Source organism: Myotis daubentonii, chromosome 1, assembly GCF_963259705.1.
Source record: "Myotis daubentonii chromosome 1, mMyoDau2.1, whole genome shotgun sequence".
Taxonomy (NCBI): Eukaryota; Metazoa; Chordata; class Mammalia; order Chiroptera; family Vespertilionidae; genus Myotis; species Myotis daubentonii.
In genome coordinates, this window is record NC_081840.1 from 45434703 (window position 1) to 45455980 (window position 21278).

At 46.8% G+C, this 21278-nt stretch overlaps 1 protein-coding gene across 5 annotated transcripts in view; it reads left to right on the forward strand.

Annotated features, from left to right (window-relative positions):
• The window catches only part of PARP16 (poly(ADP-ribose) polymerase family member 16), a 31848-nt gene extending 10871 nt beyond the window's left edge, over positions 1-20977 (forward strand). For 2 of the 5 annotated variants that reach the window (XM_059697912.1, XM_059697931.1), the window contains exons 3-7: positions 5110-5247; positions 8235-8441; positions 12485-12656; positions 15633-15774; positions 19727-20977. In XM_059697912.1, coding sequence (XP_059553895.1) covers positions 5110-5247; positions 8235-8441; positions 12485-12656; positions 15633-15774; positions 19727-19865 — 798 coding nt within the window. In that variant the 3' untranslated portion in view covers positions 19866-20977. The remainder of the gene's footprint in view (positions 1-5109; positions 5248-8234; positions 8442-12484; positions 12657-15632; positions 15775-19726) is intronic. The other 3 variants (XM_059697895.1, XM_059697903.1, XM_059697922.1) reach the window with 3 other exon arrangements.
• Positions 20978-21278: the final 301 nt, after the last annotated feature.

The window sequence follows — 21278 nt, forward strand, 5'->3', positions numbered from 1 at the left end:
GCCACTTCTTCACCGGAATCCTTCCTTGTTCCCCGGAGTAGAGGCTGCAGACAGACACATGTTCTGTGGGATGACAGGTTGTTCTCTAGCCTTTTAGAAATTGTGAAGTTAAAAAAATGCATCTTGCTCATTTCTTTTAAAAATAAAAAAAGATCTGAGCATCCACTGCCTGGGTGGAGGTCACTCTTGGGCAGACACCAGCTGGAACTGGAGTTTGGTGGCTGGGCCCTGTGCTAGGCCAGGGGTCACTGTTCGACACAGCCCTCACCGCTTTCTTAGACTCTCCCCTTACTTATTTTCATCACCCCTCTGGCTCTGGGGCATTTGGGCCTGGGGCCATATTTTGGGACTAGGGCGCTGTTCACGTCACTGCCTCTCTGCTAAGCTCTTTCCACTGGGCGTGCTCTCTCTCTCTGCTTCTCAAAATCCTCCCCTTTACACCAGGTCCCATTCCTATCCTACCTGACTTGTATACCCTTCCCTCTGCCTTCTTCCCCCAGAAATGCCTGCCTTTCTCCTGGACACTTATTCTCCTCAATCCGGTTATTTGTAAATGCCTTCCACTGCCTTGAACAGTGGTTTGTAATGCTTGTCTCTATGGAGGGTTTTGTGTCTCCTGACCCTGCTTCGTACTTCACCTAACATACATCTTCCTCCTTACCGACAGGGCCTAGGCACAGCTGGTAGCTGTTTTGCTTTATTATGTGGGGGTGGGAGACTCCAGGAACATAGGTGATTGGCTTCCCAAGCAGCTTCTGAAAGCTCTGTGGGAATTGCTCCCTTGGGAGTCCATTGTAAGTGGAATCACAGAGTCAGGCTGCCTGGCGTCATGGCCCTGCCACTGAAGAGCTGCAGGACCCTAGGGAAGGTGCTTGACCTCTCCAAGCCCCAGGTTCCTCCCCTTTCTAATAGGCTGTTGTGAGGATAACATGAGATGACGTGTGCACAGCATTTAGCCCAGTGCCTGGCATGTGATAAGGCCTCAATAAATATTAGCTTTTACCATCTTGCTCTGATATCCGTGCCAGGTCTAGCTGACTGCTGGGGCTCCAGAATACATATGATGGAGTTGGCCCTCAGGAAGCATTTGGGATAACAAGTGTGGAGAGAGTCAAGTACCAACTTGAGGGCCGTGTTGAACAGTGACCCCTGACCTAGCATAGAGCACAGGGGAGCCTAGAGGTTAGGAGCGTCAGGGTCAGTGTCAGTGACTTTAGGCTGGCCTTGAAGACTGAGTAGACTCTCATGCTGGGCAGCTGCAGAAGCAAGAGAAGGAAAGACATAGGCACTTGAGGAGTGGTGTAGAGGGAGCAGGTGAGAAGCATGTTTCAGGAGGTACTGTTAGGCAGAGAAGCCAGAACAGATTCCCAAGGGCCTTGTGAAGGACAGAGTTGCTAGACTAGCAAAAAGAAATATAGGCCACCTATTTAAATTTGAATTTCAGAGGAGCAACACATAATTTTTAAAGTGTGAAGTATGCTGTAATTATTGCACGGGCTATACTTATAGTAAACGCTTTATTTTGTTATTTATCTGAAATTCAAATTCAACTGGGCAGGCAGTATTTTACGGGACAGCCCTATTTGTGTTCCTGGTCCCCAAAAGGCACTGCTAGCATGCAGACAGGTTTTGGTCACAAGAAGAAAAAGAATCCTGTGAACTTGTTGGAGCAGATGTATTTTTCAGAGTAGCCTGAAAAGTGAAATAGGACTTGCGGAAGGCCAGTTGAGGGTTAAATAGTGGCAAAGAGAGGAGCCCAGCAGGACACACCTGGAGGGTAACAGGGAAGAGGGCTGTCCCCGAGAGAGAGCGCTCAGGTGAGGCTGCGTTGATCTCAGAGCTGGGAGCGGTCTCTTCCTCTTCCCCAGACTGACCTGGCTTAGCTGACCGTCGTTTTGTAGGGCTCTCTGTACCCAGGTCTGGACTGTTGGCAAGGGCTGTGGCTCACAGGTGGAATTTGAGAACAGGAGTGATGGGGACGGTGACTGTGGGAGAGCAGACTCAGCTCTGGCTTTGGGATAACAAGTGTGGACCAGGAGTAGAAGAGCAGGACAGGTGAGGTCACAGGATGCTGGGAGGTGTCCTTTGGACTGGGCAGGCAGCAGCACCATTTGGAACACAACATCGGGTACCCTTAGTGGCTCTGTATTGCCTATAGAACAAAGCCCAGAGACCTCCGGGGGGGTGTCCAAGGCCTTTGAAGGCTGACCTCACCTTCTGACACCTGTTCCTCTCTCCTCTTCTTTCCCCACACTCTAGGCTCCCGCCACACCAACCACCTGCAGTTAATTATGACAACCACCATGGCAGTCCCACTAACATTAGAGTACCTAATGCCTCCCTTTGCTCTAAGCCAGCAGTTCTCAACCTGTGGGTTGTGACCCCTTTGGCGGTCGAAGGACCCTTTCATAGGGGTCGCCTAAGACCATCCTGCATACCAGATATTTACATTAGGATTCATAACAGTAGCAACATTACAGTTATGAAGTAGCAACGAAAATAATTTTATGGTTGGGTCACAACATGAGGTACTGTATTTAAGGGGCCAGAAGGTTGAGAACCACTGCTCTAAGCACTATACTTCTTTAACTTGATTAACTGGCACAGAGATCCCAGGAAGTGGCTACTAATATTATCCCCATTATGTATTTGAGGAAACCAAGACACAGGAAATCAAGCCACTCACCCAGGTCACACAGCTCGTAGTGGGTATGAGAACCCAGATTTGGACTCAGGCTACTCTGCCTGGGAGGAGAGCCTTCACAAGTAGCCACGTCCCCATCCACTGCCCTAACCTCACGCTGCACTACCCAGGTCACACAGCACCTTCTCTGCCAACGCCTTGCCTGACCACCCCCTTGTCCCTCAGCCTCTACCCAACATGAGTCCCACTCGGTCTCCTTAGTAGCTTGTATGCATCTTTGTTATGACAATGGAGGTTTAAGTCATAATTACTTATCTTTCTTCCTCCCCACTGAATAGTACCAACACTCGTGAAGCATTTACACACCCATGTGCTTTTTTTTAAAAAAAATATTTTTATTGATTTCAGAGAAGAAGAGAGAGAGAGAGAGAGAGAGAGAGAGAGAGAGGGAGAGAGAGAAACATCAATGATAAGAATCATTGGTCGGCTGCCTCCTGCACACCCCATACTGGGGATCGGGCCACAACCCAGGCATGTGGCCCTGAACCCGGAATTGAACCCGGGACCCTTCAGTCTGCAGGCTGACACTCTATCCACTGAGCCAAACCAGCTAGGGCCCATGTGCTTGTTAAAAACAAATGCTCACGAGACATGTACAGGTAGTTTTATTAGAAGTCTGAAGCTATTGATTGAATCTTTGGAAGACAGAGGAATAAAGCAGCCCTGAAATGTTTCTCATTTTCAAGTACAGAGTTAAAAAAAAAATCATCAGTGGTTGTAAATGGAAAAACCACACTGATATTCATGAAGCACCAGCTACATCCCCAGTAAAAGTGTGTTTGGGAGTGTTGTCAGGGAGAAATATAAGAAAAAGAAAAAAGAAAATAAATGAACATATATAAACCAGGCTCTGATATTCTGCTACTTTCTTTAATCTTCTTGTCAACCTGATATGGAGATAGTGGGCTTCCCATGTTAGAGAGGAGATTGAGGTCAGACAGGTCCAGTGCTTTGTTTAAAGACACCCTGGGGAAGGGGTTGGGGGGTGGGGAAGTGGCGTGAAAGAGGCAGCCGATGGATGTTACACTCTCACATTGATGTATCTCTCTTCTCCCTTCCTCTCTAAAAATCAGTAAACTATTCTAAAAAAAAAAAAAGGCAGGGGAGCAGAGATTCAAACCCAGATCTGTCTGCTTTCCCCCCTATGTCTAGGAAAGTGGAAGATTAGAAAAATACATGACTGTCCCTGGCCTCTAGGAATCCTGGCCATACTGGGGAGAAAGGAGAGGGGTGAGTGCTGTAGGGGTTTAGAGAAAGGAGTGCCTGGGTTGGTAGAAGTAGGGGAAGGGGCATTCCAGGGGACCGAGTGAGCAAACTTTGGAGGTGGTGCAACCCAAGGCATGTTCACAGATGGCACCTCTGTACAGTGATGTTTTAAAAAACCATGCTAGGGAGATTTGGCTTCTAGTCATCATTTCTGAGCAAAAGCTATAGTTACCCTGTAGCTATTTGTTTGTACAGATCCCCAGTCCCTTAACAGAAAACCTGGCACCAAATGTGTTTCAGAATTCAGATGCTACCCAATTTTACAAAGGCAATAATGTGGTGTAACGATACAACTAAACTGGCATCTGTAGCGGGCCACACAGGCACCAGCCTAAATCACAAGGCCCTAGGACGGGTTGCAACTTACAGCAGGGGTTCTGTTTAAGTCCTTGGAGCAGTCCACACAGAGTTCCAGGATCCAGGCTTGTGTCCTGAGGGTGACAGCTTGTGTAAAAAGAGATTCATGTCAGGTGGGTGTAGGAACTGCTTTGGCCGAATGAAGCCCCATGATTTACAGAGACCGGTCTCTCTTGTAAGAACGCCGCAGACATAGCTGCCAGGGCCTCACAAAAGGTCACCACTTTCAGGGAAACCTCAAACCATGGGTTCCCCACTTGCAGTTTCTCCCAGTGTAGGTGCCGCTTACTATTCTGGGTCATTTTTACCATAAGCAGCCTTGCCTGGTTATGTATGTAGTTGCCATACTTCCTTTATCCAGCCTCCAGGGAAACAGGCTGACAGGAAATTAACTGCAGGTCATTTTCTCATGCTTTGCTAACCCTTTACCCACCCGCGTATATATCATGCATTTGATAAAACACCTCCAGCTGAGGTGGCATCTCATGATCAGAATTAATACTCCTACAGCAAAATGTAGCATGAAGTGGGATAAGTAAAGATTGAACGATCCTCACATCAGTTGAGGTCAGGTTTTGTACCAAATGAGTTACAAAACCTTGCAGTGTTTGGAGCACTTGGAGTTGGATGTTCTTTGGAAAGGGGATCGTAGACCTGTACACGTCTCTCCTCTTAGGAAATTCATGACCTGGAAGAAGTGCAGGTTGCTGTCTCACCGCTAGAGGGCTCCTGCTTCTCGTTTTGTCTAGGATCCTTGCTAATGGAGGTTTTCCTCACTTCAGCTTGCAGATGCCAGCAAGTTACCCAACCTGAAAGAGCTTCTCCAGTCCTCTGAAGATAAAGACAGACGGGCCTGGGACCTGCTGAGCTGGATTTTATCCTCCAAGGTCCTGACAGTCCACAGTGCAGGGAAGTCAGAGGTGAGACTTTGATCTGTAGGATCACAGGTTCCTAGGACCTCCTTGTGCACCAAATGACCCAGGCAGCTTATTGCAGATGCAGATTCCTGCACCTTGCCCCCAGGGATTCTGATTCTGTGTCTGAAGTGGGGCCCAGGAACTTGCACACTGGCAGTGCAAAGCTGTGTTCTCCCTCCTACTAGCTGTGTGACCTTGAGCAGGTTTCTTGGTACATTTCAGCACCCCAGTTTCCTCATCTATAAAATGGGGATGCGAATAGTATACTTCCATCAGGGAAATGGCTGTGAGAATTGAATGAATTTTCACACTAAGACCAATGTGTAAGGGCACATGCTAAGGGCTCTATACATGTTGGGTATCACAAGCAGCCCAGGTAATTCTAAGGGTGGGCCCTTGACCACACCTTAAGAAACATGGGCCTAATCCAGGTGTTAGGAGACAGAGAGGCAGAGCCTGAAGTATTGGAAAACCTCATGCTCTGGGTTTAAATTCCACTTCCACCATGCCTGGCCGGTGTGGCTCAGTGGCTGAGCGTTGACCCATGCACCAAAGAGGTTGCTGATTCGATTCCCGGTCAGGGCACATGCCTGGGTTGTGGGCTCAATCCCTAGAAGGGGGTGTGCACGAGGCAGCCAATGGATGATTCTCAGCATTGATGTTTCTTTCTCTCTCTCCCTCTCCCTTCTTCTCTCTCTAAAAATTAATTTTATAAAACTGAACTCCACTTCTACCCATAATTGGGTCTTCCTTCCCCCATTTGTAAATTGAGAATATTAATAGGCACCTCAGAGGGGAGCTATAACGGAATGTGTGTCACTCCCAGTATAGTTTTTGGCATTGACCAGACATTCCATAATTTGGCGTCCCTTGCCTGGCCAGATCTCCCAGGACACGCTGGGGTAACAAGGACCAGAGTGTGGGATGGCAGATCCGCAATCTGGTGCTCTTTCCTCTGGGAGGCAGCAGGGGCTTATCTGTACTGTTCTTCACTTAATTAATCCATTTTAACTTAAGAGCATTCAGTTTTACAAGCTCCTGCTAAAGACGGAAATCCTTAAGTGGCATAGAATTTGATGTCTTGGATCCTGGTGTTTAGGATCATCCATCTGTGTTGGGAGGGAAAATAACATAAAGAGCCCCGGAGTGGGAGTCAGTGGGAGATATTTGGGTTCAGGCTGGACTGTTAACTCTTAGGTGATATCTGGGTTTCACTTTTGTCATTTGTTAAATTGAGATTTATTCATTCCTCATATGGGCATCAGGCACCTACTAGATATTGCTGCAGGTAAAGTAGGTAAGATAATAGCTCCTTGACTTTGAATTATGGACCAGTTAACTTCCATTAAAATATGGAGTGTTGGCATCCAGGATTATCCAGCTTTTTATTGACCCAAGCAAGGACATTAGCCTACCATGTATCATCATTTTATTAAAGGGTGTTTTAACACACAAGAGGATGGTCCTGACCTTAGAATAGAGAACAGTTCTTCCAAAGAAAGGGCCATGGCAACCTTACAGCAGTGTGTGTGTGTATAAAATATATATTAAATATATATAAATATGTATCTATTATATTGACCTAAATTTTCTCTTTAAAAAATTTTATTGACTGATTTTGGAAAGAGAGGAAGGAAGAGAGAGAGAGAGAGAGAGAGAGAGAGAGAGAGAGAGAGAGAGAGAGAGAGAGAGAAAGAGAGACATTGATTTGTTGTTCCACTTATTTATGCATTCATTGGTTTATTCTTTTTTAAAAAATTATTTTTATTGATTTCAGAGAGGAAGGGAGAGAGAAATAGAAACATCAATGATGAGAGAGAATCATTGATCGGCTGCCTTCTGCACACCCCCTCTGGGGATCAAGCCCACAACCTGGGCATGTGTCCTGACCAGGAATTGAACCATAACTTTCTGGTTCATGGGTTGACACTCAACCACTGAGCCATGCCGGGTGGATGGTTTATTCTTATATGTGCCCTGTCTGGGGATTGAATCTGCAACCTTGGTGTCTCAGGATGATGCTCTATCCAGCTGATCTACCAGCCAGGGCCGCCCTAATTTTTCTTATTTAATCACAACCCAGAGAAAACTTCGCCTTCTCCATAGACTGTGACTTACCTGTTTGGAAATCACTGAAATGATGTGGTTTCTGCCCTAAAGAGGATTATTGCCCCTTAGGAAATAGCTCACCCTTTTATATCAAGTAGTTTTTTTTTGCCTCATAACAAACCATCCCCCAAAAACCTAGTGGCATAAAACAACACTGATTATTTCTGATGATTCTGTGGGTTGGTTGGGTGGTCCTTCTGGGTGGGGCTGGCTTACCTGGGGCTGGGTGGTCTGGGGTAGCCTCACTTACATGCCTGGGGCTTCTGCTGGGATGGCTGCTGCGGTTGGGCCTCTGTGAGGCACTCATCCTCCTACAGGCTAGCAGGGCTTGTTCACATGGCAGTGAAGGGGAAAGGGTCCCAGCAGCAGACCAGGAGGGGCAAGACCTTTTCAAGCCTCTGTCTGCCATAGGTCCCATTGGCAAGTCGCATGGCCAAGTCCAAATTAAAGGGGCAGTGAAATAGTTTCCATCTCTTGATGGAATCTTGGTGGAATTCCACCTGCAAAGTCACATTGCAAAGGGGTGGGAGGAAAAAATATGCGGCCATTTTGCCATTTATCACACCTTTCTACCTCCTGAGATGGTTGTAAAGATGGAATATAGGAAATAGGTGTGAAAGTTATGAAAATTAAGAGTGATCTTTAGTTAGAAGGCACAATGCATGCTTCTCAGCCCACTGTAGGGAAAAACATCAGAGGAAGGCATTCTTGAGCTGTGAGCTCTGAGCTTGTTTGTAAGTTGATGTCTTTATCCTCATGAAACCAGTTGTCCTCATGAACAGAGTCCATTAGACTTTAAGCCCAAGGCTTTAGGAGGCCATGTTGGCAGCACATTTTACCAGCTTCCCAAATAAAATTTCGACTCCCTTCATGTTTTCAAGTTTGAAAAGATCCAAAAGCTGACTGGTGCCCCTCACACTCCTGTCCCTGTGCCGGACTTCCTATTTGAAATCGAATACTCGGACCCAGCGAATGCCAAATTTTATGAGACCAAAGGAGAACGAGACCTAATCTACGCCTTCCATGGGAGCCGCCTAGAAAACTTCCATTCCATCATCCACAATGGCCTGCACTGCCACCTGAACAAGGTGGGGCCTAAGCCTGCTGACATTTGGGGGGGTTGGTGGGTCAGAGCGGGTAAAGGGTGGGAAGGGGTAGGTTCCCTAAGTCCTTGCCACTCAAAGTGTGGGCCACAGACCAGCAGCAGCCGGGCGCCTGTGAAAATGCAGAATCCTGGGCCCACCTGGACCTTCTGAATCAGAACCTGCATATTAACAAGATCTCCAGGTGATCTCCAGGCAGCTCTGCAGCCTGTGCAGATTGATTTAAACTCTCTGAGCCTCAGTGTCCTCATCTGTACAATAGGGCACCATCACCCACCTTCTGGTGAGCCCTATACTGATGGCAGTTTGAGAAGCCTCTCTGGGAGTCAGGTCCAGACAGCAGCATGCTTTTAAAGCTCACCAGGTGATCCCAGTGTGTGGTCAACCCTCACCACTCAGCATGGTTCCTGGTCCAGTGGCCCCACATCACCTGGGAGCTTGTTGGACAAGTAGGATCTCAGGGCCCACCCCAGGCCAGCTCCCCAGGTGATCTCTTTGTATTTTGAAGTTTGAGAAACACTGCTCTAGGGGTCACTCCAACAGAGTCTGCCTTTGGAGAAATTGGGGGATGTGCCAGGGAGAGGTCCTTTCCCTCCCTCCTTGAGTTTGCTTCCTCTCCTTAGTGTCCTCCCTTTTTCAAGAGTCAAAACAGTGTCAACAACCCCTTCTCCACTGGCACATTTTTAAAATATATAAATTTTTATTGATTTCAGAGAGAAAGGGAAAAGGAGAGAGAGAGAGAAAAACATCTAATCTAATAATAGACAAACAGGGTAATTGACCGTACCTTCGCTATGCCTCCCATTGGCTAATCAGTGAGATATGCAAATTAACCGCCAACAAAGATGGTGGTTAATTTGCATACGTAGGTGCAAAGCGGAGCAGCGAAGGTGCTGAAGGCGGCTCTGGCCGGTGCAAAGGCCTGGGTGCCGGGTGCCGGAGGAAAACCAGTTCCGGCAGCCAGGGGAAGGGAAGGCCTATTGCACGAATCTTTTCGTGCAACAGGCCTCTAGTCAATGATAAAAGACAACTATTGATTGGCTGCCTCCTGTATGATGCAAACTGGGGATTGAGCCCACAACCCAGGCACGTGCCCCGACCGGGAATCGAACTGTGACCTCCTGGTTCATAGGTCGACACTCAACCACTGAGGGCACATTTTTTTAAAAAGCTTTTTTAAAATTGATTTTACAGAGTGAGAGCACAGCATCGATTGGCTGCCTCCTATTGGGGATTGAGCCCGCAACTTGGGCATGTGCATGTGCCCTCCTGGGAATGAAACCAGCAACCTTTCAGTGCATGGGATGATGGTCAACGAACTGAGCCATACCAGCTAGGGCTCCGCTGGCACTTTTTTGCCTCTCTGTGAAGTGTAGGGGCAGAGTTCAGACAGGAGCCAAAAGACCACCTTAGCAGCTCTGCAGCCTGTGCAGATTGATTTAAACTCTCTGAGCCTCAGTGTCCTCATCTGTACAGTAGGGCACCATCACCCACCTTCTGGTGAGCCGAGAGGGCTGAGACAGCTCGGGCATGCCAAGGGTCTTCCTGGACTAAGCACCAAGGACACTGCTTTTCTAGGAATTTGGGTGGTAGCAGTGCTGTGGCCTTTCCTCAGTCATGCAGCACCTGCCCTGTCGGAGGGGCTGGCTCCCTGGGCCGCAGGCTGACCTGTGGCTGATGCGTCCTGGGGCAGGAGAGGCTTCCCAGCAGCGCTGCAGCAGATCAGCAATTAGTGCAGTTAGGTTTTGCTGAGGATGACGAGCTTGTTTACACTGGCTCTCAGCTGATTATTTCGGCCAGGCTACTGGAATCCTGGGCCTCCCTCCACAGCAGAGCCAGCCTGAAGTTGCCTGCAGATTACAGTCTTGTACACCAGACCTTCACTTCAGTCCCCCAGGGATTTTGCTACTTAGCAGCATCTCATCAGAATCCTTTGCTAAAGTGTCTGCTCTTGCCTCTTCTGTCTGGATTTTCAGCGGGACGTCTGCCAGCTGAAGCTGTGGGATTGTTCTCATGGTAGAGATACCCCAAGTTTCCCACTCTTCCGCTCACTGCAGCCATGCTTGAGGTTCTCGAGTCTAGAAGGTGTATATATACAGGCAGAGGGGAGAATGGACATGGGGTCAGATCAGAGGACATCCAGTATCCTTGGAGAGGTCTGTGCAGGCTTTTAAGACATGGGAACTCTGCCTAACCCAGCACGGGGCTTTCCAAAGGCCGAGCAAAGGCTTGTTTCACATCCCTTAAGCGTCACGGAACTGGCTTAGAATTTGGAAGTCTGGTGCCACCAGACAAGACATTTCCCAATTCCCAAGCATAGGATGTTCAGGGTGCTTTAGAGTCCACTCATTGTCTTGTGATACTGATGCTGTGGCCTCAGAATAACAGCTGCTCTGGGTAGCAGCTACCTGGATGTCGCATTGAGAAGGATTCTGAGCCAGTGTGAATGAGTACCATCATTGATATTTTTATGTTGGCCATCATGGTTGATTATTGATGTCTACCATGGGCAAGGATTTGTATGCTATGCCTTCTGTAGGCTCAACTGGAGGTATTTAACCTGAGATCCTTGTCTCTCACCTGGCATGCTTCCTCATGGAGGGCACCAAGTTAGCACCTACCACCAGGGCGCTGCCTTCTAGATTTTTGGACATTTTCTAGGTCAACACCAATACAAAGAGTAAAACTTACCCTGACCCTCCTATAGGCTTCTTCATTCAGTTATAGTTTCTGGTCTGAGAGATTCATTTCCTTTCTAAGTAATGACTCAGATTGCTTCCCCCTTAAGGTGCGATCCCCCTCCTAGTACATACGAGTATTATTTTGCTTCTGCCAGCCCATCATTGTAGCCATGCTCATGCATTTCATGTAGCAGGAATTACTGCATGTACTACAACACAAGATTCTGTGCTGGAGTGCCCACCCCTCTCATGTGCCAGGAGTCCTGATCAGTGCTTTAGGTACATTATCTCATTGAATCCTCATGCACGACCTTATGAAGGAGACACTATTATCACCATTTTGTAAATGCAGAAACTGAGACCCAGAGAGTTTGTTTGTTTGTTTTAAATTCTTTATTGTTTAAAGTATTACATATGTATCCTTTTCCCTCCATTGACCTCTCTCTAGTCACTCCCACCCCCCAGCCAGAGAGTTTTTATAACTTGCCAGCTTGTTGGAGGTATAGGCAGAATTTAAACTTGGGTCTGTTTGGACTCTTTTTTTTTTTAAAATTAACACCCTGTTAATTAAAAAATATATTTTTTATTGATTTCAGAGCAGAAGGAAGAGAGAGAGAGAGAGAGAGAGAGAGAGAGAGAGAGAGAGAGAGAGAGAGAAACATCAATGATGAGAAAGAATCATCAATTGGCTGCCTCCTGCATGCCCCACACTGGGAATTGAGCCTGCAACCTGGGTATGTGTCCTGACCGGAATTGAACTGTGACCTCCTGGTTCATAGGTTGACACTCAACCACTTAGCCACACCCACCAGGCTCGACTTTTATTTATTTATTTATTTTTTAAATATATTTTATTGATTTTTTTACAGAGAGGAAGGGAGAGGGATAGAGAGTTAGAAACATCGATGAGAGAGAAACATCGATCAGCTGCCTCCTGCACACTCCCCACTGGGGATGTGCCCGCAACCAAGGTACATGCCCTTGACCAGAATCGAACCTGGGACCCTTGAGTCCGCAGGCCGATGCTCTATCCACTGAGCCAAACCGGTTAGGGCTGGACTTTTAATACTTATGTTTTTCTCACTCAACCTTGACCACAGGAACTACTAGTTTGCCAGGCTAATCAGGTGTATCCACAGTCACCCTGTCGTCAGATAGGAATGTGTTTAGCGATAGCCCCATAATGATGTCATAGGATTATTTGAGTTTATGCTTTTCACTGGGGAAAAAAAAAGGCTTGAAAATTTTGTGTTTATAACTCTGTTGAAGAAAGACTTGTGTTGCCTTGCTGTTCCATTTTATACTTACCCAGCCTTGTTTCTTTTCTGGTGGACTCTGCCATTCTAGACATCCTTGTTCGGGGAAGGGACCTACCTCACCAGTGACTTGAGCCTGGCCCTCATTTATAGCCCCCATGGCTATGGGTGGCAGCGTAGCCTCCTTGGCCCCATCCTCAGCTGCGTGGCTGTGTGTGAGGTCATAGACCATCCAGATGTCAAGTGCCAAACCAAGAAGAAAGGTGAGTGCACATTTGGCCCAGAACTAGGCTGCAGCCTCAGGGTGCATAGGCTCTTGCTGTTGGCCCAACTGTTGGGTGGAGTACCCATTGCGTGCTAAGGGATGGGCTGAGTCCAGAGCAGTGTAGGACAGGGGCCTGCCTTCAAGCAGTGAGCAGTCTCCTTATGGTATTGAACACACAATAGAAAAGATGTCACTTACTATAAGGTGGTAGGTAGAGAGTCCCAGGTGAGGGGATCCACTGGGCAGATCAGACGACGGAGCCGTTGGTGGGTTCAGATGCTCAGAGAAAGCTTTGGGGAGGAAGTGAGATGTGATAGCTGAACGTGAGTGTGTGTGTGAGGCCGGAATGTGAGCTCCTGGGGGCAGGAAGTGGGACTCAGTCAGGCTTGGACACCTGGTATCAGTAGGGAGCCTGGTTCATACTTGACATTCAGAAAATATTTGCCAAATTGAAGCTAAATACGTGTGTTTAGACCTGTCCCTCCAGGATGCTCTTGTGTGTGCTGGAGCCCTTGGAGGATGTGAGAGGCAACTGAGGCCACGGACAGTAAACCCCAGGCTTCCAGGAAGCAGACGACTCGCTGGCCGCCTTGGTCTACTTCCCTAATACGTCCCTTAGATTATTTGCCCGGCTCCCCCTGCTGTTTTGCCTGCAAAGGCAGAAGAGTCAAGAACTGTCATTCTGGTCTCCAGAACTGGCCTGTTGGTTCCAAAGAGAAAAGGAAAATTGAGAAAACTGTTCCTGGCCTCTAATGTAAAACAACTGGAACCGAGAAACGGGCCCAGGTCTGACGCCAACCTCTTAAACCAGACAGCATGAATATTTGCATTTATAATTCTTAGGAAGTTTGCAAACCGTGACATTAAACATCAAAACAAAACCTTGCAACGTCTGCTGTCACACAGCGTTGGCTTTTTTTAAATTGCTAAGGCTTTTCGTGGCATTAAAAGTTTTGTTTCTGTTTGTTTGTTTAAACAAGCCTTGGTACAAAGAGTAGAAGATGTGTTCTAAGAAGCTCGAATCCAGAATGGCTAATTTAAAATGCCTGCTAAGAGACAGGTCTCAGATCAAGTCCTGCTCCTAGTCCCAGATTATTTTTTTGTTTTGAACATCAATCTGCTGCTTTTCTCTGCTTTCCTTGTTCAGCCAAGTTTCCCCCACCTCGTATCTCTCTTATTTTCCTATTCCTTTTTTCTTTATCCTATTTGTCTTTCTATTGATTCTCCTGTGTTTTTAAAAATATATTTGTATTGATTTCAGAGAGGAAGGGAGAGGGGGAAAGAGATAGAAACATCAATGACGAGAGAGAATCATTGATCGGCTGCCTCCTGAATGCCCCACACTGGGTATCGAGCCTGCAACCCAGGCATGTGCTCTGACCAGGAATTGAACCATGGCCTCCTGGTTCATAGGTTGACGCTCAACCACACTGGCCCAGCTTATTCTCCTGTTTTTTTTTTTTGTTTTTTTTTGTTTTTTTTAAAATCTTTATTGTTCAGATTATTACATTTGTTCCTCTTTCTTTTTCCCCCCATAACTCCCCTCCTCCCAGTTCCCTCCCCACCCTCCGCCCTCACTCCCCACCCACTGTCCTCATCCATAGGTGCACGATTTTTGTCCAGTCTCTTCCCACATCTCCCACACCCCTTTCCCCCCCAAGAATAGTCAGTCCATTCCCTTTCTATGTCCCTGATTCTATTATAATCACCAGTTAATTCTGTTCATCAGATTATTTATTCACTTGATTCTTAGATTCACTTGTTGATAGATGCATATTTGTTGTTCATAATTTGTATCTTTACCTTTTTCTTCCTCTTCCTCTTCTTAAAGGATACCTTTCAGCATTTCATATAATCCTGCTTTGGTGGTGATGAACTCCTTTAGCTTTTCCTTATCTGTGAAGCTCTTTATCTGACCTTCAATTCTGAATGATAGCTTTGCTGGATAAAGTAATCTTGGTTGTAGGTTCTTGGTATTCATCACTTTGAATATTTCTTGCCACTCCCTTCTGGCCTGCAAAGTTTCTGTTGAGAAATCAGCTGACAGTCGTATGGGTATTCCCTTGTAGGTAACTGAGTTTCTTTCTCTTGCTGTTTTTAAGATTCTCTCTTTATCTTTTGCTCTTGGCATTTTAATTATGATGTGTCTTGGTGTGGTCCTCTTTGGATTCCTTTTGTTTGGGGTTCTCCGTGCTTCTTGGACCTGTAAGTCCATTTCTTTCACCAGGTGGGGGAAGTTTTCTGTCATTATTTCTTCAAATAAATTTTCAATATCTTGCTCTCTCTCATCTTCTGGCACCCCTATAATTCTGATGTTGGTACGCTTGAAGCTGTCCCAGAGGCTCCTTACACTATCCTCGCATTTTTGGATTCTTTTTTCATTTTGCTTTTCCGGTTGGGTGTTTTTTGCTTCCTCACATTTCAAATCATTGACTTGATTCTTGCGCTCCTCTGGTCTGCTGTCGGGCGTCTGTATAATATTCGTTATTTCAGTCCGTGTATGCTTAATTTCTAGTTGGTTCCCCAATATAAGATCGAGGGTCTTATTAGTTTTCGTGTAGATCTCATTAAGTTTATCGGCAGCTTCTAAACAGTTCTTGAGAGACCTTAAAAGTGTGGTTCTGAACTCTGTATCTTCCATTGACAATTTTGTCCTGTTTCTTTGTCTCCGCATTTTGTTATGCTTCCTTGGTGCACCCCCTAGTGGTCTTTGTTCGAAGTCTTATAGTTAAATCTTGATTGTTGTAGCTAATTCCAGGGAGGGTTTTCTATTCTCCTGTTTTTTACTGTGCTTCACACACACACACACACACACACACACACACACACACACACCCCTATTCCTCAACCTGCTGGGGCTTTTCCACCCCAAAGACCAGGAGGCTTGACCCATTTATATTCATAATTTGCTGCTTTTGTTATTGTATCCCTTACCCCACCCCCAGTAAAGTTGTGCTTTACTTTCCTTATTCAGATTCCAAGGAGATAGATCGCAGGAGAGCGAGAATCAAGCACAGTGAAGGGGGAGACATCCCTCCAAAGTACTTTGTGGTCACCAACAACCAGCTCCTGCGAGTGAAGTACCTGCTGGTGTACTCACAGAAGCAGGCCAAGAGGTAAGAAGGACGGACGGTCCTTGCCCGTGCCCCAGGAGGACAACTGAAGGCTGCATTACAAGTGTTGGGTTCTTTGTTACCAGCACCCTCTTTCCTCCAGCTTTAGGCCTCAGCTATGTATAAAGTATATAAAGCACTTTGCTAGACAGGGTGAGGAGTGAGGATAAGGTTATATAAGATGTGGTCCTGGCTTGTCCGGCATGGCTCAGTGGTTGAGCATCAACCTACGAGCCAGGAGGTCACAGTTTGATTCTTGGTCAGGGCACATGCCTGGGTTGTGATTCTCTCTTATCATTGATGTTTCTCTCTCTCTCCCCCTTTCTCTCTGAAATCAATAAAAAAAATATTTTTAAAAAGGTGTGTTGCCGAAACCGGTTTGGCTCAGTGGATAGAGCATCGGCCTGCGGACTGAAAGGTCCCAGGTTCGATTCCGGTCAAGGGCATGTACATGGGTTGCGGGCACATCCCCAGTGGGGAGTGTGCAGGAGGCAGCTGGTCGATGTTTCTCTCTCATCGATGTTTCTAACTCTCTATCTCTCTCCTTTCCTCTCTGTAAAAACTCAATAAAATATATTTAAAAAAATAAAATAAAAATAAAAAATAAATAAAAAGGTGTGGTCCTGGCCCTTTGAGGACTATATATCCTAGTGAAGAAGACAAAGAGATTTTGTAAACACAAGTGACATGAGGGACTGAATGAAGCCAAATTGGCTGCCCTAGACCGTGGGGCCCCTCAGCCCTAGGCTCCTGGTTTCACTCTGAAACCCATTGATTATTTTTTTATTATTATTATTATTTTTTTTAAATTTGCAACTGAAGGAATATTTTTTTATTATTATAATTTTTGTTGTTGTTAATCCTCATCTGAGGATATTTTCCATTGATTTTTAGAGTGGAAGGGAGGGAGGGGGGAGAGAGAGAGAGAGAGAGAGAGAGAGAGAGAAACATTAATGTGAGAGAGACCAGGGCCAGGCTTTGATCCTGCATTGAGCCTACAACTGAGGTACTGAACCTGGCACGCTTTAGTCCACAGGCCAACGCTCTATCCACTGAGCCAAACCAGCTAGGGCCAAAGGAATCTTAACTATGTTTTTTTTCTGGGATCTAAGAATAGCAGGGACAACATCTTACTCTTATATAGACTTCCATAAGAAGAACCCAAGTATGTGATAGGGTGGCTCAGGATACTGGGTAGGGGAAAAAAGGGATCTGTTAATTAGCTTCTAGTCAAGAAAACAAAAACCAAGTTAAATATTCCAATTAGAGAAAATTCAATTCAAGCAACTGGTTATAAAAGTACTGGGAGAGAGAAAATAGGGACGTAGGGGAGGTGGAGGGTGAAAAGCAAGAAGAATATGCCCAAGTGATAGAAACTGCCAGTGCTCCTGAGCTGGGGTTCCCCGGCCTGGACCTCCCACTCAGGGCACCGAGTGAGATCCTACTGCTGGCAGCTCCAGACCTGCTGATGAGGTGCTGCCTCTCCCAGGAATGGAATTCTGGCAACACCGTTACTGCAGTAAATTTCATCCTTGCTGCCTGAGACACTCAGAAACTGGAAGGCATAGGTGAATCCCTCTTCCTCACTTTAGTCATTGCCTCCCACTAGCCGCCCTAACCTAAAACCTGCTGGCAAGGAACCCCAGGAAATGCAACGTGCAGACTTTCAGCCCTCTGGAATATTAAAGGAACAAGAAGAGCAGCAGGAGCAGAGCAGCAAGCAAACACATGACCAGTACAGGGGAGTTAGCAATAAGCTTTAAGGCAAGTTTTTTGGAGGGCTGCTAAAGGATCCTCATGGTCAAAATAAGGTAAAAAGAAGCTGAGGTACCGCCATTCAAACTCTCACAGAACTGGACAAGGAGCATGTCCACAGCGCATCTACCCACGAGCTGGGGTCCAACCCCAGCAGGCCCAGGGGTCCCCAAAGGTGTGGACGGAGTCGGCGAAGAAGGAATGACACGGAGACAGCGTTCAGTTGATCAGCAGCCTAGCCAGGATCTCGGTAGCCAAGTTCTGGTCAGGATCTCCAGCGAAGTTCTGGTTAGGATCTCCAGCCAGGTTCTGTGTCCATGTTCTCTTGCTAGGTTCTCCAGCCAGGTTCTCCAGGTTCTCTAGCCAGGTTCTGTAGCCATGTTCCCTCGCTAGGTTCTCCAGCCAGGTTCAGTCATCAGGTTCTAGTCAGGTTCTCTTGCCATGTTCTATCCAGGTTCTATAGCCAGGTTCTGTCTCTAGGTTCTTCAGCCAGGTTCTCTCGCTAGGTTCTGTCTCTAGGTTCTGTGGCCAGTTTCTGTCCAGGATCTTTTGCCATGTTCTCTCGCTAGGTTCTGTCTCTAGGTTCTGTCTCCAGTTTCTGTCCAGGATCTTTTGCCATGTTCTCTCCAGCGAAGTTCTTCTGTCTCTAGGTTCTGTGTAGGTTCTGGGTCTAGGTTCTGTCCCATTGATTAGATTAAGCTGAGAGGCAGGGTGGTGGTTGGACACTGGCTGGGATTGGGTGCTGCCCAGCTCGGTCACTTTCCATGGTGGCTGTTGAGCCACCATCTTCTCTCTGGACCCGAGATGCTTCATCTTCATCTTTTTTTTTTTTTATTATTTTTTTTTTATTATATATTTTATTGATTTTTTACAGAGAGGAAGGGAGAGAGATAGTTAGAAACATCAATGAGAGAGAAACATAGATCAGCTGCCTCCTGCACACCTCCCACTGGGGATATGCCCGCAACCCAGGTACATGCCCTTGACCGGAATCGAACCTGGGACCTTTCAGTCCACAGGCCGACGCTCTATCCCCTGAGCCAAACCGGTTTCGGCCATCTTTATTTTTTAAAAAAAATACATTTTTATTGATTTCAGAGAGGAAGGGGAAGGGAGAGAGAGATTGAAACATCAGTGATGAGAGAGAATCATTGATCGGCTGCCTCCTGCACACCCCCTACTGGGGATCGAGCCCACAACCCAGGCATGTGCCCTGACCGGGAATCTAACCGTGACCTCCTGGTTCATAGGTCGATGCTCAACCACTGAGCCATGTGGGCCTGGCCATCTTCATCTTTAAAGTGAACGTGTTGAACCCAATGGCAGATGAGGCCTTCTGACTCCTAAAAGCCATGGTAGATGCCTCATCCCACCTCCGCAATGTGGTGGTGGTAGTGGGGGGTGTGTACAGGGTTCTCCAGGGCTGAGGTCACTTTGAGATCTTGCTGCATTGTTCGGCTCTAGCTTTTCATGGGGATGCGCAGCAGGTGAGCAAGTAAGACAGGAAAGGGGATCACTTAATACTTCTCACTCCTGTTGTACATACCCGTGGTTTCCATGCTTCAGGATTTCATAAACCAGGGAAAAAAAACAACCTTCCCCTCAAATTTGAGAAATTTGTATAGCATTCCTGAGTCTGGTGGACATTATCCTTTGGTTTAAAACCGTCTGGCTCTTTGTATTTGAAAATTCCATTCCTTCCCACTGCTCCCTGGAATGTTTCTTTTAGTGCACACTTGGACAGTTTAGATCATCTCCCAGCGGGCCAAAGAGGATTTCCCCAGCACAGACTGATATCTGTAGGTGTCTAAAAGTGAAACGACTTTTGCTAAATAACCTGCCACCTGCTGCCATCTGGGCAGACACCTTGAATGAGGTCATTCTTTTAGATACCAAAGTCCTGCTTAAGGAAAGACAGGACATAGAAGGTTCAAGAGGAGCAGCTATAAAAGGGAAGCTCAGGATGAGCTCACTGCATAGCTGTCTTTGTACATTTAGAACATGTTCTGGTGAAAGGCGTGTCAGTGCCAGGGCAAACAGCCTCAGATTTCTCGAGCAAAGGAGAACGCACGAAGCTTCATTTCATGGCTCACTCAGAGGATGAAATTCATCATTTCATCTTTGAGCCAGGAGTTGTTGCATACACTTAAAAAAAATGTTTTTCTCATTTTGCCAACATCACTCTTTTTTCCCTTTTAAGCAGGGCTTCAAGCCAGCTGTCCTGGTTTTCCAGCCATTGGTTTACGGTCATGATATTCCTGTACCTGCTGCTGCTGCTCATAGTGAGTGTCATCAACTCCTCCACTTTCCAACACTTTTGGAATCGTGCGAAGAGATAATCTTTCTGGGCCTGGAGTGGGGACCACCTCCACCATGTGCCTTGTTTTGTACCTCCCGTGCCCCGCATCCAGCCAGGTTGAGCCTGCGGGCCAGTTGGGGACCACAGGACAATTTTCATATGCCATAAATGTATCGATTGCCTTTGATGATGCTCCAGCCACACTCCGGCCAAGGGGGAGCACTGGGCCCTCACTCCTAGGTTTTGGGGAGCCCTCTGTCTGCTCCTGCCTAAACAGCCCTAGGGAGTTGGCTTTTCCATCAGGGCCAAAGGAAAAAGTCCTGCTGCATTTGAAAACAAAGTGTCCAAGCTGTCAGTGGTATGTTTACAGTCGCTCCTGGCGGACGTTGGCCCTTTCTCTAATGCCTTCTGGAAGGCGGAAAATGCGTAGTGGGGACGATAAATCACTAGGCGGTTGCCTTGTTTTGACTTGAGACGCTCAAGAGGAATAGTCATGTTTCTCATAAAAATCGGTGGGGATCGGTTTTTGAATTCCATCCACCTTTGTAAGTACAAAACATTTTCAGTTTTCTCAAATCAACAAACAGCATTCTGCTGCAGCTGTAACCCCGTGCCCGACCATGGATGAGAAAGGAAGGAGTCAGAGTTCTGATTAAAAAATACAAACCTAACACTGAGCAACTCAAGTGTCTTTTTCTAAAAATTAACTAACTGCTAATTATAGCTGCAGGCCTGCCCCCTATCTCGCTCTCATGAAGCTGCCTTGATTGTGGCCTGCCAGCCACAAGTGCCCCGCCGGAGGCCCTCTGCCACCGTCAGCCTTCAGGACAGAGGCTGCCTCAGTGTGTCACACATACACGTGGACTGAGCCTGCCTCAGAGCGGTCACAGGTCTTTGGGACTCAAACTGGGCAGGAAAAGCCCCTGGCTGCCCAGAGAGCCTTGGTTCTACTTGCCGTATTCTCTGCCCCTCCTCCCTGCCCTGCTTCAGCCGTAATGGAGCCTGTCTTATTGGTGGGGATTGTGGGGAGAGGTTTCTGTAAGGAATGGGGAAAGTAATTTTCTATAATTTGTGAAGTGAAAAAGCCACTATCATGGTTTTTACATTGAATATTGGAACATTTCAAAAATAATAAAGGTATTTTCCTAATTACCAGTTCGCCTTTGTGACAGCTTTCAGCCTCAGCCTGCCTGCCTTGTATGCCCTTTTACTCAAAATCGTACCCTCTTTTTCCTTCCTTGTGTGAAGTGGCTGTTTGCTGGAAAGCATATATCATCAGGATATATCAGCTGGTAGGTGTAGATACACTAAATATGAGCACCTACTGTGTGCCAGGCACTAGAAATAGGACAGGACCAAGGCCAAAAGTCCCTGTCCTCATCGAGCTGACAGTCTGGCAAGATGGGCAGGTGGACACTCTCAGCAGTGAGGTTGACATCATATGGCGTTATTA